The 19,128-nt window shown below is 38.3% G+C and overlaps 2 protein-coding genes across 3 annotated transcripts in view; one reads left to right on the forward strand and one right to left on the reverse strand.

Moving 5' to 3' along the window:
* The window catches only part of LOC131041223 (uncharacterized), a 118,524-nt gene that overhangs the window by 41,885 nt on the left and 57,511 nt on the right, over positions 1-19,128 (reverse strand). Inside the window, 4 exon segments of the mRNA XM_059214835.1 lie at positions 5,213-5,265; positions 6,313-6,396; positions 6,807-6,876; positions 17,236-18,120. Of these exon segments, the coding sequence (XP_059070818.1) occupies positions 5,213-5,265; positions 6,313-6,396; positions 6,807-6,876; positions 17,236-18,120 (1,092 nt within the window).
* LOC131041220 (extensin-2) lies at positions 16,979-18,597 on the forward strand. 2 transcript variants are annotated; one of them, XM_057974240.1, is made up of 2 exons: positions 16,979-18,049; positions 18,221-18,597. In XM_057974240.1, the coding sequence occupies exon 1, from the start codon at positions 16,998-17,000 to the stop codon at positions 18,027-18,029; it is 1,032 nt and encodes a 343-aa protein (XP_057830223.1). In that variant the 5' UTR covers positions 16,979-16,997; the 3' UTR covers positions 18,030-18,049; positions 18,221-18,597. The 2 variants fall into 2 exon arrangements, with proteins under 2 accessions (XP_057830223.1, XP_059070169.1); XM_059214186.1 differs by having other exon boundaries at positions 18,240-18,597.

The raw sequence follows: 19,128 nt of genomic DNA on the forward strand, positions 1-19,128 counted from the left end.
TCACCTGATCATTTTATGGTGATCTATCCGGGTAGTCTCTAAAGAGCCCTAAAAGTAACAAATGCAAAATTATAAAAAATTTAGTAGTTTGACAAATGTTTAGTGTGGATATGTTGAGGAAGCTAAGTAAATTCGAGGGAAGGCCTCTTTTTCATTGCCCAAATCACTTGATCATTGTGGGGTGTTTTATCCAAGGTAGTCTCTAATATCCCCAAGACTAAAAAAAGAAAAATTGTAAAAAATTTAGTAGTTTTGAAAACTTGGTGGCATGAAAACATAAAGGTGGGTAGATAAATACTAGGAAAGGTAGTTTTTCATCATCCAAGTCGCTCAATCATTGTGGGGCTCTCTATCTAGGGTCATTTCTAAAGAGCCCTACGAGAAAAAAATGCAAAATTATAAAAAATTTAGTATTTTTGACAAGTGGGTAACGTGGACACATCAAGATAGGTAGGTAAATGCTAGGGAAGGTCTCTTTTAATTGTCCAAGTCACCTAATTATTTTGAGTGCACTATCTAGGGTAATCTCTAAAGAACCCTAAAGCAAAAACCTATCAAACCATGGAAAAGTCATTCTAGGAGCTTGAGGCAGTTAGGAATTATTTGTCTGGACCTACAAGTGGATATTTAATCCCTTAAAGCCATCTTCTTTTAGTTTTGGTCAAATCAACACTATTTGAGCATTTTGGCATCAAATGATATAAACTTGTCATTTGGTCAATTTGCGCAGGTAGAGGCATTTCGCCAAGACATCACAGCTATCGCAATGAAATGGAGCTTATCGCTATAGCATAAAGAGGTTGTCTTGAAGAAATTTGAGTCATACTAAAAGGCGCGGTTATACCAAAAAGAGATACTATGTCTCCCAGACGCTTCTCCTATTATATCGAAAAGAACACTATGTCGACAAGACACAATGCAAGTTATACCAAAAATGATGATTTTGTTATAGCTCAACGAGTCACCAGTTGACATTTCTTGTCATGCTGAAAAGCCAATCTATGCCAAAAAGAAAAGATGTCGGTAGGGATTCCTCGTTGTCCCACCGACACAAACAATTTATCACCAACACGGAGAGTTAGTTCAGCTGAAATGAAATGGTTTCGGTGGAACACAAGAGGGCGGCCAAAGTTGAAATAAGTCTTGTTGAAAGGTAAGGTTATGGCGAGAAGACCTTTGCCACTACACAACACAGGGACCCACTCGAACACACCATGGCATGGGGGAATCAATTGAAGGCTGCCACGTGGAACCAATGAACAATCGCCAAATAGATATCTACATACAACTGGACGAGGTGGGCCTAACAAAGAACACACCAAAGGGACATATTGCTCCCCTTTGTCAATTTGACAAAACCGATGTCACATCGAAAAGAGGTATATCGGTATGATGCCATGAAGGTCTCCCCAAAAATGATATATCGGCAAGATGTGGGGGTTCTACACAAACCAAATTTAGTCTTGCTGAAATGGAGGGTTACACTAAAATCCGGTGGGTCCCGTATGAAGCCAACAATCGTTCGCCACCTATCGTATAACCAACATGACCTCTCCATGCGGATATTTGTTTGTTGATGTGACAGTAAACATGTCACATTAGAGCCATTAGTCCACCACTGTGGGCCCAATTATCAAAGGTTAGAGATCACTCAAAAGTCAGAAGTAAGAACAAGATGACTTCAAATTTTCCAATCAGATGCAATCACATGACATAAGACATTAGATTCTTGGTGGGGTCCATATCAGAGATCGGAGGTCAATTGGAACTCAGCAAAAAAATAAAGTGGCTACTAATATTCCATTTAAGCATGATAGCTCGATAAGAGACTTTTTCACCATGTGGCCCACACATTCTAAAAACAACCAACCCACAACCACCATATGCATACTTGAGCCTAAAGAGGGAGGGCATCACCAGTAATAAATAATGGTTTTGGTGTAGCAAACAAGATCACAGAGAGGGGAAAAGGTTTCACCAAAAACAAGGATGACGCCAAGACCAAAGGCATATCACACTAAAAGGGAATCATATCACTATAAAGCTTGATGTCTACGAAGGCCGATAGAAGTCATGTTGAAAGAAGAGGCTACACCAAAATCCAAATAATGTCACCACGACAAGAAAAGAGTCTTGCTAAAAACTATAGAAATTAGTTTTTCAACATTTCCAATCTGCAACTCACAAAGATGAAACTCAATGGATTAAGCTGCACGTTGAGAGGCCGACATAGAACTATGATGCCACACCATTTTTACCTTTGCACTCCATTTCATTTTATTTTAGAATTATGAGGTCACCTACAACATTTGTGTAGTATAACACAATGTGTTATGCACAACTACATAACATGAGTGTTATGCACTTCACCTATTTGCAGCTATTCTCTTGTTGACATCAATCAACTCTGCATGCTTGTTGCATCTTCATCCAGTGGGTGTCTTGTATGTCTCTCTGCATCTCCATCAACTCATTCTTGCATAGACATGACATGTTGACATCAATGACAACCTCAATGCCAACATTTTGTTGGTTCCCAATTCAAAAGACTCTCAAGCCCTAAATATTTAGCCAACTTCTTATCAATAGGCTTAAGATTTTATTTTGGCCAATAAACGAGATTCAGTCACAAGACTAAAATCTCCTGCACTTTTGGCTTTGTGAGACCAAGGTGGGTGCACCTAAGTAATGCCTACATAACTTACAACTTCCAACATTCATGGCATTACATATTACAGTAGATATCCCAATATGAATGTGCTAAGGAAAATATATGAAACTTATATTTGGGTACAATCTTGGCTTGTCAACTATCATTCAACACTTGGGATGAGTTCTACACTAAACCTACTCCTGAAGAAAGAAATAAAAATAGGAAATAAAAGAGATTTGGAGATAATAAATTGATCCTGAGAACTGGATACAAGAACCATGACCAGTGCCTTCATTAGGGTAATAGAGTCAAGTTGTAGTAAATAAACATTAAACCCAAATAGATTAAGCTATAACCAGTGAGTTCTCAGTATTGATGCACTACATCAATATCCCCCCCTTATTATAGTCCTATTGCAGTCATTCTTACATATCCTACATGCACGTGCTACACCATTTCATTATCCTATAAAAGGTATTTTAATCTCTTCCTTGAAGAGAAGCAAGAAACAAGATAATCACCTGAGCTTGCAGGGACAAAACAGAGGATCCTTGATCATTGATTTCATAAAATAGTTAAATTACATGTTGGAGACAGTTACAATAAAAAATTTAAGACTTGTATGCATTCTGGTTATACACTATTTGAAATGGCAAAATGAATACAAATTGAAAAATGGAAATTTACCTCACTCCTAACTAGGAATATACATGGGAGCCTTGCTTCTAGAATTATATTCATAATTCAAATCCTATCTCACTAGCCCTAAATTCCCTTTTATAAGACAAGGGACCAAAACACAAGCTACAAGCCAAGTGAGACACATGTCAAAATTTGATTGACTCTAACTAAGATATTCCCTAAGGCATCCCCCTTCACATACTACATGCAATCCTTACGAAGGAATTCAATGCAAGCGATTGTAAGGACAACCTCTAGAATTTGGAGCCACGAGCCTGAGGACATACAGACCTTCCCTCAAAAAGGACACTCAAAATTAGTCACCTTGAGCCTCAAATAAATCTACCCTACTGTTGATTGTCCGCCATAATAAATTTCATCTTCTACCATCTTTGATCAATCTTTGAGTCCATATTACTACATTTAGTAATCATCACCTTTCCTATGCCCTTATGTCTTATCGACTAGAGATTTTTTGATATTTTCAAGGTTGTGATATCTCACAGAAGATCTTCAAATCTCATGGAGCTTCTCAACTGATCTTTTGTCTAATTTTCATTTAATTCACAATCTTTTACCTTGCATCATCTTTGTGATCTGATCAAATTTGGCTACAAACCACCACTTGTAGTGTGTCGACATAACTATTCTTTGTCAACCTTTCTTCCTTTGTTGATGAGTCGAGTTTGATTCGATTAGAACATGCCACATCCTCAAAATATTCCCATCTATCCTCTAGTCAACCTCCATCAACCTCCCCATGTGGACAATTTGACCATCAGGCTACGTGCTGGCATGTTTTGCGGATCGACTAACACGTGCATTATGTGCCCTTGCAACAACAACCCCTATAGGTTGGCAATATACCTTCCTTTCTTTACGGTTTTGACCCCTATAGAGTCTTGCTTCTTCAGTTTTCCTGGTTGCAGGATAGCGGGGAACACAAGTCTCTTCAAGTTCCTTTTACCCCATGGAATCACCTTACTTCGGCTTTAAATGACATGGGATAGTGGGGGAGTGCTCTCATTGTACTTCTATGTTACCCTGCTAGTCCACCCTCCTATCACTTTTCACACTGCGGGGTGGTGGGGCCCTCCATTTTCCTTTTGTGTGTTACCCCACAAAGCCCTTTTTTGGTCCTCTCAAACAACATGGGATGATGAGAAGTCTCATCACCATCCATGGCTTCGCCTTTTCTCTTAGCACGCATCGCTCTTTTTGAGCCCAATTTATCCATAAGGGGTCAGTATTCAACTTGTTCCTCAATATTTCCCACTATCCAGTAGGGAATAATTATGTCGCACCTTCATTATTTTCTTCCCTCTGATAGGATAAACCTTTCATTGGTCATGTGGGATAGCGGGGACCTTTCATCCCTTCATAGCGGCTTAGCCCACAGTGCCTTACACAACTCAATTTTACCCCTGCATGTCTTTTAATAAATCCCTCGCTATCCCGCATGAAACCCTTATACACTAGGAACAAGCCTTTCTTGTTCCATCTTCAACAACTGTGAGGTAGCGGGCTCACCCATATTTATGTGTCCTAGCTGACCTTACGGGATGAAGAGGTCCTCCACCCGCGTAGCAATTTTTTTCTACTTTAGTTATCATGTGGTGCACAAATCTTTGCTTTTAACCCCGTGCAGGGTAGCGGCTTGAGGACTTCCTCTCACCACTTCTTTGCACACTCGATATGTCATGCACGGTAAAAAGGGAGAAAATCATCTTCCTTCTCCGCTACCCCGCATACCTCTTTTCTTTTATCTTCTTCTCAGATGAAGGCCTCCTCTCTACTATTAACTTGGCATGTTATTGACACCCCACTTGCATAACCCTTGTGTTATGTGCTACCTGCCACTTGTCGTAGTATGATAACCTGCATGTTATGCACTATGACTGTAACATTTGTGCGACTAACACCACCTGCAACTGCAAGCGACTAACATGGCATGTTACTGACAACTATAGCCAAGTGTGTCTAACATGATGTGTTAGTCAAATAACATCCTTAGTTCTCCTGGATCAAAGCACCTGTCCAATGCAATTCCAACTCAATGGCCTATAACATCCTCATTCGGTTACCTGTCCCAAAAACTTATCCCATGCTTTCCCTCCATATATTCATGTGTGACTAAAACATTGTTCTCTAATTAGTTATCTGCTAAAGTTATAATATAACATAGTGTGTTATCCTACAAAGGGGATTTTGAGTGTAAAAAATCAAAATTTTGAACTTGGACCTTCAAAATTTGACAAAATTTTTGAGGTCCCAACAATGGCTCTAGCTTGGAGATGCATGCCCTGTGTGGGCATGGAAAGATCCCAGATCTCTGGGGGGAAGACTGGGTGCCTATTCCATTGGGTGAAGAGTCAAAAAAGGCCTTCTTTGCCCCAAACTATTGTGGCTTGAAGATCAAACCACATATGATGGTCCAAGGCCATCAAAAAAGACAGGTCAATACTTCCCTCTGTCATAGATCTTATTTTCTTTTGATTTCATTGAGGCCAATCTATAGATATAGTTGGAATGCCATTGATCAACATGTTTATATCTCTCATCCAACTACCATACTAAAAAACTATAACTCCATTCACCATAATCAAACATTTGATACCCGTTCACAAATTGAAAATACTAATTATTGTGAGACAAGAATATGTTATGCTCATCAAAAAATAGACTTGCATGTTGAACATAACACCCATCGTCATGACTGAAACCATTGTCACACTTCATGAAAATATCATCCAGCTAAAAAAGAAGAAACTCTTGTACTAACATACAACTAGTATTATTCAAAAAAGATTCATCACAAGTTTGCATATCACATTGAAAACTCTCAAGGGGTTTCTCTTGCAAACCTTGTGACTCATACATACAATCCTCCAACACATGAAAGAACAAAGAATCATGCATTGGCTCACTTAGCAAATAGTTGTTCTGGAAGAAAGGATCATTAGGAAGTTTCAACATACCCATTGTCTCATTCACTTCTTCATCCTCTACGCATAATGTGGTAGCACTGTCAGCATCCCATATACACTCACAAGAGTGTGATTCTGGCTCACAAAAAAGTTATGATTTAAGATTAAAATTAGCTCCCACATCCATATGGAGACTTTCAAAATAAGGGTCTGACTCATAGGAGAACACATCACCATGGGGATCAATGCATTGAGCTAAAATCTTGCACATATTGATGAAATTGGATTCATCATCACTCTCTTTAGGCCTATCACCACTTTGAATATGGCAATCAAATGTTATCTCATCTTCATGTGTATAATCACTCTACATACTAATCAAATCACTGGTAGAAGAGAAATTAGAGATGTGAGTATAATATATTGCTTCAGAATGGATATCATTCTTAGCTTAAGACAAGCACAAGCATTCAAAACCACTTTTCCTACATATCTTTGATACTCAACCGACAACAAATCTGAAATCTGATCACTGATAAAAAAACCATCGCTCTGATCCATTTCTTCTACTTCTGCCACTTCTTGATCCCCAACACTACTGCCAATATCACCGAGCTGCAAATCAAAAAAAAGGTTATAGTCTACCATAGAAAGAAAACTTTCTATGTGTTCACACTGATCTATACTTGGGTGTTCATGGTTGCATCTCACACTTGAACATTGGTCTTCCATGGGCTGATTATATTCCTCATTTTTCTTCTCTTCAACACTGCACTAAGTGTTATCATTAAGCTTCTCATTAGCATCATTTTTTGAATGGAATACTTCTTGAGAATAAGCACAAATGATATCATTGGTGTTATCATCCATGTTGCACCTTGATCCATCTTCAACCTCTACACTCATGGCTACACATTTGTCTTCTTCTGAGGATGGAACCACTTGGTAACATGCAACCATACTATTGTTTGTAACTTCAACTCACTTGCCATCATTACTAAGATTTGTGGACAACAATTTTTTCATGTATTCACATCACATTTTGTCCTTGACATCGAAGGACAAAATAGGCCATCTGCATATCCAATATTTTGAAATCTTCCAACAATGCACTAGAACTTGATTCAAAAGCTTCAAAATACTTACTAATTCAAGCTAGAATGTCAAGCCTAAATCCTTCAGGTATTTGTGAAAAAGCCTTTGCAAACCTATGACTAAAAGCAATGGTGGTCTCTTCATCTTGCCTCCTAATCTGAGATAACTCTGCATGACAAGATTAACAGGTTCTTTTGTAAACTCTATTTTGTATGCACCCACTAGTTCATCCCAATGAGAAAAGGATTTCTTAAGAAATCTTAGATACCAATCCTTAGCTCTTGCATCAAGAGATCGAACAAAAAACCTCATCCACATGTCCTCTTCTTTCAACAAATACTTATTCACAAAACTATGAAATCTTTGGATATGTGTATCCCCTTCACATACATTGAATCCATCAAACCTGGGCATTTGATTATAAATCGAGTTGGCATACTTTGAATCTTATAATCTACCCATGATAGATCCAACTGATCATACAATGGATCAAAAGAATTAATAGGGGTTTCATCAGCTTGAATGGGAGGCATGACATGGTTAACACTTAGGTGATCTTGTGGAGACATCAACCTCTTATTAAAATCTACCATATGTTTATCAAGCATTGCTTCTTCCCTTTGGCCTGACACGTGCATATACACTTGGATGCATGACATTTGTGAGACTTATCCAGCTCCTCAATCCTTTTATAAATTTAGGCTAAGGCTTCTAACATCTTGACTAGTCTATCATTCATGGTTATGCATATATATTTGCATATTTAAAAATACAAAAGGTGTAGAACCATAACCATAGCCCATTGAAGCATTACTAGGATACATGCTAGTATGACTATACCCAGGGTTTGAACTATAAGCAAATGAATGATAACCCATGGGATAAACATACCCATTACAATCAACCATAACTTAGCAAATCCTAAAGTAATAGACAAATCTTTTTAAGTGTAGAAGTAGTTACATTTACATAGTAGGTCCAAAAAATGGGAGCAAGAAGGAAACCGTGTACCTTTTCATCTCCAGTTGATGAAACTTTGAATGGATAATTTTTTTCTAAGATGCACATACACTTTCGGAGTTCTTCCAATAGAGTCTTTGAGCTTTGTGTGAACTAAATAGTGATGAAAATCACCATTAACAGCTCAGAATGACTGGAACTTGAATCTTCTTTGGTGTGCAATCACTTTTTAGCAGCGTCCTTCCATCATCTCATGGGTCTCAAGCTGCTACAAATGAACACTTTCAAACCTAAAACTTTATTCAACATCTAAAGCTATTTTGCATTACTTTTATCAGGTTCTTTTTATGAAAAAGTCACCACCTCCTTGCAGAGGAACATTCTTTGAACAACAAGGAGCTATTCAAGACATTTTAATGTTTTGGTTCCTTTCTTCACCAGCAGAATTACTTGAATTTTCTTCACAAAGGCTGCTACAAAACTTTTTCCAAGCTGATAATTTCTAAGCAGAGACTCTAGGGTAACTACACAATCTTCTAGGAACTTATCCCTAGTAGAGTTGCCAATGGTTCCCAAATCAATAGATTCCCAAGCCCTAAAGATTTAGCCAACTACTTATCCACATGGTCAAGATTTGATTTTGGCCAATGAACAAGATTCAATCACAACACTGAAATCTCTTGCATTTTTAGCTCTACACGACCAAGGCGGGTGCACCTAAGTAATGCCTAAATCAACATTAATTTGGTGGTCATAAGGGAATGAATGCTTCAAATTACAATAGATCTTTTTCAAGTATAAATTACTTGTCAATGTGATTATATATTTGGATTGGTTTATTTTTTTAGATGAAGGAAAAGTTAATCCATGAACCTCAAAAAGAATGAAAATTGCATGATAGAGGTGATGTAAAAAAACAAGAGCTTTGGATTTGGCTTTGGAAGAGAGAGAAAGGGAACTCATCCATACCCCATCTACGTTGGCCAACAAGGGAAGAAGTTCATAATTCCAACTATTAATTTGTCACATCCCCTATTTGGAATTCTTCTTAAAAAGGCCAAAGAGAAATATGGCTTCTAACAAAGAGGGGCTCTAAATATTATGTGTGATCTAGAGAATTTTGAGTTGATCCATTGCACTTAGTCATCATTTAGAGAGACATGGAATTCCTATGGCAATAATGCCTTTCTTTTCACAAAAAGATAATATTGATTTTGTTCTCTCAATAAATAGCTATTATTAGTTTCTTTCTTAAGAATAAGGCATTTTGTTTTAGCAACCCTCTTGTTAATGCCAAGGTGCATTCTATTAGTTCTCAAATCAACAGATTCCCAAACCCTAAATATTTAGCCAACTTCTTATCCACATGCTCAAGATTTGATTTTGACCAACGAAAGAGATTTAGTCACAAGACTGAAATCTCCTGCACTTCTAGCTTTGCGAGACCAAGGCGGTTGCACCTAAGTAATGCCTACATAACTTATAACTTCCAACATTCATGGCATTATATATTATAATAGATATCCCAATATGAATGTGCCAAGGAAAGTGTATGAAACTTAGATTTGGCTACAATCTTGGCTTGTCAAATATCACTCAGCACTTGGGATGAGTTCTACACTAAGCCTACTACTAAAGAAAGAAATAAAAATAGGAAATAAAAGTGATTTGGAGATAATAAATTTATTCTGAGAACTGGATACAAGCACCACGACCAGTGCCTTCATCAAGGCAGCAGAGTCAAGTTGTAGCTAATAGACATTAGACCCAAATAGATTAAGCTATAACTAGTGAGTTATTAGTATTGATGCATTACATCAATACCCCCCCTTATTACAGTTTTATTGAATCCATTCTTACATATCCTACATGCACACCACACCATTTCATTATCCTATAAAAAGCATTTTAATCTCTTCCTTGAAGAGAAGCAAGAAACAAGATAAACACTCGAGCTTGCGGGGACAAAATAGAGGATCCTTGATCATCTATTTCATCAAACAATGAAATGACATGTTGGAGACTGCTATAATAAAAATATTAAGACTTGTATGCATTCTGGTTATACACTACTTGAAATGGCAAAATGACTACAAACCAAAAAATGCAACTCTGGCTTACTCCTAACTAGGAATATACATGGAAGCCCTACTTCCAAAATTACATTTAGAATCTGAATCCTCTCTCGCTAGCCCTAAATTCCTTTTTATAAGACAAGGGAGCATAAACAAGCTATAGGCCAAGTGAGACACATGTCGAAATTTGATTGCCTCTGACTAGGATATGCCCTAAGACATCCCCCTTCACATACTGCATGCAGTCCTTCTGAAGGCATTCAATGCAAGTGACTATGAGGACAACCTCCTAAATTTGGAGCCATGATCCTAAGGATATACAAACCTTCCCTCCAAAAGGACACTCAAAAGTAGTTGTCTCGAGCCTCAAAGAAATATACCCCATTACTGATTGGTCGCCATAATAAATTTCATCTTCAATCAATCTCTGAGTCCAGATTACTACACTTAGTAATCCTCACCTTCCCTAGACCCTTATGTCTTATTGACTGGAGATTTTCTGATATTTTTAAGGTTATGATATCTCACAAAAGATCTTCAAATCTCATAGAGCCGCTCAACTAATCTTTTATCTGATTTTCATCAAACACAATATTTCTCCTGGCATCATCTCTATGATCTGATCTGATTTGGCTGCAAACCACCACTTGTAGTGTGTCAACATAACTATTCTCTGTCAACCATGCTTCCTCTTTTGACAAGTAGAGTTTGATTCGATTAGCATTTGCCATGTCCTCAAAATCTTTGCATTTGTCCTTTGGTCAACCTCCATCAACCTCTCCATGTGGACAATTTGACCATTGGGCTGTGTGCAGGCATGTTTTGTGGATCGACTAACATTTGAATTATGCACCCTCATGACAACAACCCCCTATGGGCTGGCGGGATACCTGCCTTTCACTATGGTTTTGACCCCCGCAGAGTCTTGCTTATTCTATTTTCTTGGTTGCTGGACAGCGAGGAGCACAAATCTCATCATGTTCCTTTAACCTCATGGATTAACCTTACTTTGGATTTAAACATTGTAGGATAGTAAGGGATTCCTCTCACTGTACTTCTATGTTACCCCTCAAGTCCACCCTCCTATCACTTTTCACATTGCGGGGTGGCAGGGCCCTCAAGTTTCCTTTTGTGTGTTACCTCGAAGGCCCCTTTTCTGGTCCTCGCAAAAAATGAAGGATAGTGGGGAGTTTCATCGCCATCCATGGCTTCATCTTTTCTCTTACCCCACATCACTCTTTTTTATCCCAATTTACCCATGCAGGGTAAGCATTCACCCTGCTCTTCAATATTCCTTGCTATCCCATAGGGAGCAATTATGTCACACCTTCATTCTTTTCTTCCCTTTGGCATGATAAAACTTTCATTGGTCATATGGGATAGCGAGGACCTTTCATCCCTTTATAGCCACTTAGCCTAGACTACCTTACACAACTTGAGTTTACCCTTGTGAGGAAAGCCTCTACATGTCATTTAAGAAATGCCTTGCTATCCTGCATGATACCCTTGTACACTAGGATCAAGCCTTTCTTTTTCAATCTTCAATTGTTGCGAGCTAGCGGGCTCACTCATATTTGTGCATCCCAGCTAACCTCGCAAGATGGCAGGTTCCTCCACCCACCTAGCAATTGTCTTTTCCTTTGGTTATCCTACAGTGCACAAAGATTTGCTTTGAACCCCGTATGGGGTAGCGGGCTGAGGACTTCCTCAGCACTTTGACTTGCCCCACACCACTTCTCTGCATACTCAAGATGTCACGCAAGGTAAAATAGGAGAAAAGCATCTTCCTTCTCTTCTACCCTGTGGGTCTCTGTGCTTTTATCTTCTGCTCATGTGAGGGCCTCATCTCTATTATTAACCTGTCATGTTATTGAGACCCCATTAGCATAACCCTCATTTTATACATTGCCTGTCGCCTACCAAAGTATGATAACTTGCGGCCTATCGTAGTATGATAACTTGCGTGTTATGCGCTACCCTGTAGAGGCAACTCGTGAACATCGAAAAGGATTCAAGATATAGACCACATTCTCACTTCTGATCCAAATGTCTTCTTTGTCTGCAAACTTCTCCCCTCCTGCCATTTCTAGAACTTCAGTTAGATCTTCCAATCTCTTATCATCTTCTCCTCTCTTTGCTTGTTTCATACCTACACTCTTCCTCTTACCACTATTCCCTTCTACAAATCCAATATGTTCTTTCCACCGAAATCCATCTTACCTGCCACCATAATACTTTCCTTGCTATCATCCGGTACCACCTTGTTATCAGCTAGATCTTTCTTCAAATCCATGCCAACATATGGTATAACCTCTACAACCTATTTCTCAACATTGAAATTCTTCAAAAACTCAAGTTCCTCACCTCTTTCTCTTTCAAAGATGCCAAAGTAAACTTCTTCCCATCATTCTCAATAGTGACCAGGTTCTTCCTACAATCATAGATAGCTCCTCTATCAAACTGCCAAGGTCTACCCAGCAAAACATGATAAACACTCATAGGCAAGATATCACACAAGACTTCATCTCTAAAAGGACCAATACTAAAGTTCACCTAGCACTACTCAAACATCTCTACCACATGACCATCTTTCAACCAACCCACCTTGTAAGGAAAAGGATGCTTAAGCCTCTTCAAACCAAGTTTCTTCACCATCTCTTCTGATACCAGATTATCAGTACTTCCACTATCCAGAATAACCTTACAACAGTTACCTCCTGATTTGCAAACAGTCTAGAAAATATTCTTTCTTTGAGTAGGTTTGGTATCCTCATTGCTCTGCTTCATCAAGACTCTTCTAAACATAAGGGATTTTCCTTTCTCTGGTTCTATTCTCACCCACAACTCTAGTTTTCGGATCTTCACATGCTAAGAAATTCCTTTCCTTTCCCTTGTTACCCTGAGGACATTCATAAGCTCTATGTCTGGTTTCCCCACACTTGAAACATGCACCCAAAAAATCCTTATTGCTACCTCTTTTCCTTTGTGTCTTCAACTCCGGTTCTTTACTCCATTTAGATTTTGGTTCTTCAGTAGCCTGCTTCTCCATACTGTCACTCATCTTCCCTCTATCCACTACATGTATCTCCCTTCCCCTAGGGTTATTTTGAATTGTCTTCTTTTCACTTTATCTTCTGCCTTCAATGCACATTGATAAGCCTCCTCAATTGAAGAAATCTTCAGCATACTCATCTCATCCTAGATGTTAAATTGGAGTCCATTTATGTATCTAGCCACCTTTTCCCTATCCATCTCTCGATGACCAGATTTGATCACCACCTTGTAGAATTCTGCAGGATGCTCCTTCATAGTCATGTCCTTCTACTTCAATTTCTACAACCTTTTGAACAACTCCAATTCATAGCCTCCCAGAATGAGTTTAGCCTTCAATCTAATGACCATCTGCCTTCACCAGGTGATTTTTATCTCACTGTTCTCCACTCTATCTCTCTGCAACTCTTTCCACCATAAAGAAACATGCCTTTTCAACTTAGTTTGTGCTAATCCGACTCTCTGTGGCTTCTTAACATCATCAAACTTGAAGTAGTCCTCCCTAGTCTATCAGGTCTTCCAGATTCAACGAACCCGAAAAGTTAGAAACCTCAACTTTATGAATTTTACTCACTTGCACCACCACTCTAAGAAATATTTCCTCTCCCACATGTGCTAGTCCTTCAACCTCTTCAACCTCAAGCTCTTCTGTTGCCTCTTCATATTCATCCTCCAATTTTGGATTCCTTCGCAAACTAGCCAACGCATTTCGGATCTCATTCCTCATCTCATTCTTGAAATCCTCCATCATCTACTTTACCCTCCTAGGGTTCATTCTCCTCAGTGACATCTTCTCCCTTTTCTCTGGTGCAACTGCGCCAACTCTATGATCTGACTACAAGGTTTCAATTGCCTCTCTGTCGGTGATCTATTGAACTCACTTGCAGCTTGCCTTAAATTGGCAATCTGTTCACCCAAACGAATGACTCAAGGTTCACAACCTACTCTGATACCATCTGACGCAGTCATGGTCTGGATGGCCCTCAAAGAGAATAGTCTTGATCATGCAACAAGAGTAACACAACGAAAGCACATACACAAAACATAGAAAATGCTATCAAAGACATCTACAATATTATATATTCATCATAAAGCAACCAACAACATCTAGAGATCAAAACATTCTTGCAAGACCAATTACATCATACATTCAAGATTACAATCATCAAGATCTCAAAATTATAGATCATGAAACTAAATTATCACATTTCTTCTTATCTACCTCTATATCTCCCTTCTCCCCTCCTATAGATCAATTACATCAATTTATATATCATCTGAAACACATCTGGGTTGGCCACAAAAGATCACATTCTCCAAAACAGGAAAATGGAATGTGTAAAATAGGTCAGCCCCAAACGTGAAGATCTCCTCCGCCAAGAATGAAAATGAAGTGCGGACCACCAAGGAAGGTCGTTCAAGCACCAAGGAACATCGAACATGGTACCAAATAGATCTACAAGCCAAGAAATCGCTCCGCACGAGAAGAAATCTACAACTATTCGTTAAGCTCAAAACTGCTTTGGGAACCAAGAAATAAACAATCTTGAAGCGATAACTTGCCGGAAAAGAATCCAAATGAACTGAAAATCCTAGACAAGGAACAATAACTAGTCTAATCTGATTTGCAATAAAAAATGAACAACTACCGAAAAATTCTAGAAGAAACACAAAAACAGCAACACAAAACAAGAACCAAACCGAAGGCAAATATTTTTGGTTGATGCAAGCTTGCTTATCGATTGGGGATGCTCCAACATCAAAAATTTGTAATATAACATGTAGCATTTTATCCTGCAAAGGGGATTTTGAGTGTCAAAAATCAAAATTTCAAACTTGGGCCTTCAAAATTTGACAAAAATTTTCAGGTCCCAATACATTATTTAGTTGTATGTGGATGTGAAAAAACCTGTGTAAATAAAAACCCAAATTTAATAGCAAATACAATGTACATTTTTTTTAATGATAGGTCACAATTGAAGCAAATTTTTTTAGCTTTTCCCTAGAGCTAAGAACCAATCAAGTAGACTCAAACCCAAGACCTCCCAAGTAGGAGGCTCACAGCTAAGTGTTGCATTGTGGGGTCATCCCCAAATACAATGTACTTAAATGTGTGTTTTATAAAAGAAAAGTAAAGGATAAAGATTATTTTTAGATTTTAAATAGTAAATATAACTTAAATAAGTGTTTAAAAAAATAATAGAAGACCTTTTTAGATTTTGAATAGATTAAATCATTTTATTTTAACTTTTTTTCTCATGAAGAAAATATTAAAACATAGGTTGAGATTATTATCCTTACTTTAAAATGGTGTTTGAAATGATCTTAAATTGAACTTAAATTTTATTTTTTCTAAAGTTAATCTTTTAATTCAATTTTTTTATTAAGAATATTTTTTAATTGTCTTATATAAAGAGAGAGTCTTATAAATATTTTAGAATTCAAATATTCAAAACTAATAAGTAAAAGAACAATCAATCAATCTAAAGTAATTTTCAAAATAAGACACCCAATTTCGTAGTTATAAATATTTTAGAATTCAAATATTGAAAACTAATAAATAAAAGAACAATCAATTAATCTAAAGTAGTTTTCAAAATAAGACACCCAATTTCGTAGTTTACAATTTATGATGCATCCTAACTTCTTTAAGAAAGATATCCCTCAACATTTATGACTTAAAATGATTATTTGTACACAGCATATTCTCTTCACCATGTAAAAGATTAACCTCTTAATGAATAGCAATTCCTTTACATCTGCATGTGCATGCACAATTAACTAGAGAGCAATATAGTTAAAAATAAAAAGTTGCTGATGTAAACTGCGATTTCTTCGAACATCCCATAAAAACTCCCTTTGAATACATTTGCAGGTTTCAGTCTATGGAGGCTAGAAAACAACGTAAGCTCCAAAATAATAAATTGTTATTGCGTATAAGTCAAAAGGACATTTGTGGGTGTGGGACCAAAACAATAGAAAAACAAGATAATTGACGTGTATTCTCTCTTCTCAATACAAGTCAATACAAGCTTCCATTCACCCACCACGTTTTCATGGCAGGTCATTGTCTGAAAGGAATGCGAATTTAATTGCCTCCAAAGAAAAGGCTTTCAAATGTGACGATTAAAACACAGTCCAGAAAGAGCAACTCAACAAATATGAATGCATCAACATACACTAGCCTACTTGACAATGCAGTTCATAAAATATAGAATTCACTTCCCAATTGCACATTGATCATCTCATACTTAATGCTGTGGGACTGACATATTACCATGGCTGGTTTTAAAATAAGAAAAATCAACACCAACTCTAAGTCTTATGTGATTAGAATATATCCAAGATCCCGGAAGAAAGATATTTTACAAAGCCGGTGGCTATTAAATGAAGATTGATTTAAATAGTAAGGCATTCCAGCTAAGAAGTTTGAATTAATACAAAAGACTCTTGCGAGGAGAAGAGGAATCATGTCGGTGCCAAATTGAGGCCCACTTGAATGAGATAGGCCCTCATCTTGCACTATATAAGGACGAAGCTAACGTTCCATTCATCATGGCCTCCAGCCAAACAATGGAGCAGAGTTCTTCCATGGCGTTCTTCATTCTCTCGTTGTTTTGTTTGTTGGCCTCTGTAGTTCAAGCAAATTATTACAAATCCCCCCCTCCTCCATATCTATATAAGTCTCCTCCACTGCCATCTCCTTCTCCACCACCTCCTTATCATTACAAATCCCCTCCCCCTCCCTCTCCTTCTCCCCCTCCACCATATCACTATTCTTCTCCCCCACCACCTTCTCCATCCCCTCCACCTCCATATCACTACAACTCTCCCCCACCACCATCTCCATCTCCACCACCTCCCTACCACTATAAATCTCCTCCTCCCCCTTCTCCCTCTCCCCCACCTCCATATCACTACAAATCCCCACCACCACCATCTCCTTCTCCCCCACCTCCATATCACTACAAATCCCCACCACCACCATCTCCTTCCCCACCACCTCCTTATCACTATAAATCTCCTCCTCCCCCTTCTCCCTCTCCCCCACCTCCATATCACTACAAATCCCCACCACCACCATCTCCTTCCCCACCACCTCCTTATTACTATAAATCTCCTCCTCATCTCTCTGCCTCTCCCCCTCCCCCTCCATATCACTACAAGTCTCCCCCACCACCATCTCCTTCTCCTCCACCTCCCTACCACTATAAATCTCCTCCTCCCCCCTCTCCATCTCCTCCACCCCCATATCACTACAAGTCTCCCCCACCACCTTCTCCATCCCCTCCACCTCCATATCACTACAAGTCTCCACCACCACCATCCCCATCACCTCCTCCACCATATCATTATCCATCTCCAGTCTACAAGTACAAATCTCCACCTCCTCCTGTTTACAAGTACAAATCTCCTCCACCCCCTGCAAAATCTCCACCACCTCCCCCTCCAGTCTACAAGTACAAATCTCCACCTCCTCCCGTTTACAAGTACAAATCCCCCCCTCCTCCTCCCCCTGTCTACAAATATAAATCACCTCCTCCGCCAGTGTACAAGTACACTTCCCCTCCTCCACCTCATTATTAAGGAGCTGAGCCATCAATAAGGTAACAATTCCTATTTTCTTTGGAACTTGTTCATGATCTGGTTGTAAGAATCGGTTGTAATTTTGTGAACACTGACAATTGCAGTTCATAGTTTACGCATTTTAGACTTAAAGGTCTTTCAGCAAATCAACCACTAATTCCATTCATTAACTAATATGTTCTTTGAATTAGGTTTGTGATACAATTGCAGGTACAAAATGTCGTTTGCTTGCTTCAAACCAAGGTGGGTGGATGCTGTACTTAATTATATAACTATATATTTCTAGTGAGCTTCTGGTAGTTGTTCAATTCAACGATCAAAAGTTCAAAATGTTGTATGAGAGCTTCTTCAATTTCTATGTTGTTTCCAAGTTGGATTATCGGAAAGATTGAATTCAACCTGAAAGCCAGATTAGTAGTGAGAAAGTAATCAGAGCCAGCGGAGCAACACATCACCCTCAACTTATCGGATTGCTCAGTAATGTGGTGGTTATCTGCCTAATAAGGCTCTGATATGTCTGAAATTTTCAGAAAATTTAATAAAATGTATTGCATTGCCTTGAAAGCCATTTGATTTTAAATAACAATAGTTAATGGTGAATGCAGTGATCTAGATATAAATAACTAGATATAATGGTGCCTTTTGTTGAATATGCACTTAGTGGAGGTTAAAAAATTGGGCAGAACAACAATCTCAGATCAGGTTTAAGATTTCAACATTTTTTTTTTCTGAAAAAGTGAAAAAAGTAAAGAACGTGCTGCACATTGTGAAAATCCAGGGTGTTCCCACAGGATGCAGGCGATAATGAGGTTTAAAAGAATAGAAAAACATTCGAGTGGTACGGACTGTATGACCAAAATATTATTTGTTTTCTAAAATAAAATAGAATCAAAGAGATTTGCCAACGGGCTCCTACTTTTCAAAATGTGGAAGTTTTATTATTGATTCATCAGACAATATTTACCCACATCCAGTGTCTAGAATCTAGAACCACATCCTTCATATCATACAAGCTAGATCAATTGGTGAGGTGGTCCCCTTGAACACATATCTTGCCTATGTGGCCACTAGCTAGCTAGGTTTCAACACCAATCCATGG

The sequence above is a fragment of the Cryptomeria japonica genome, chromosome 11, assembly GCF_030272615.1.
Source record: "Cryptomeria japonica chromosome 11, Sugi_1.0, whole genome shotgun sequence".
Taxonomy (NCBI): Eukaryota; Viridiplantae; Streptophyta; class Pinopsida; order Cupressales; family Cupressaceae; genus Cryptomeria; species Cryptomeria japonica.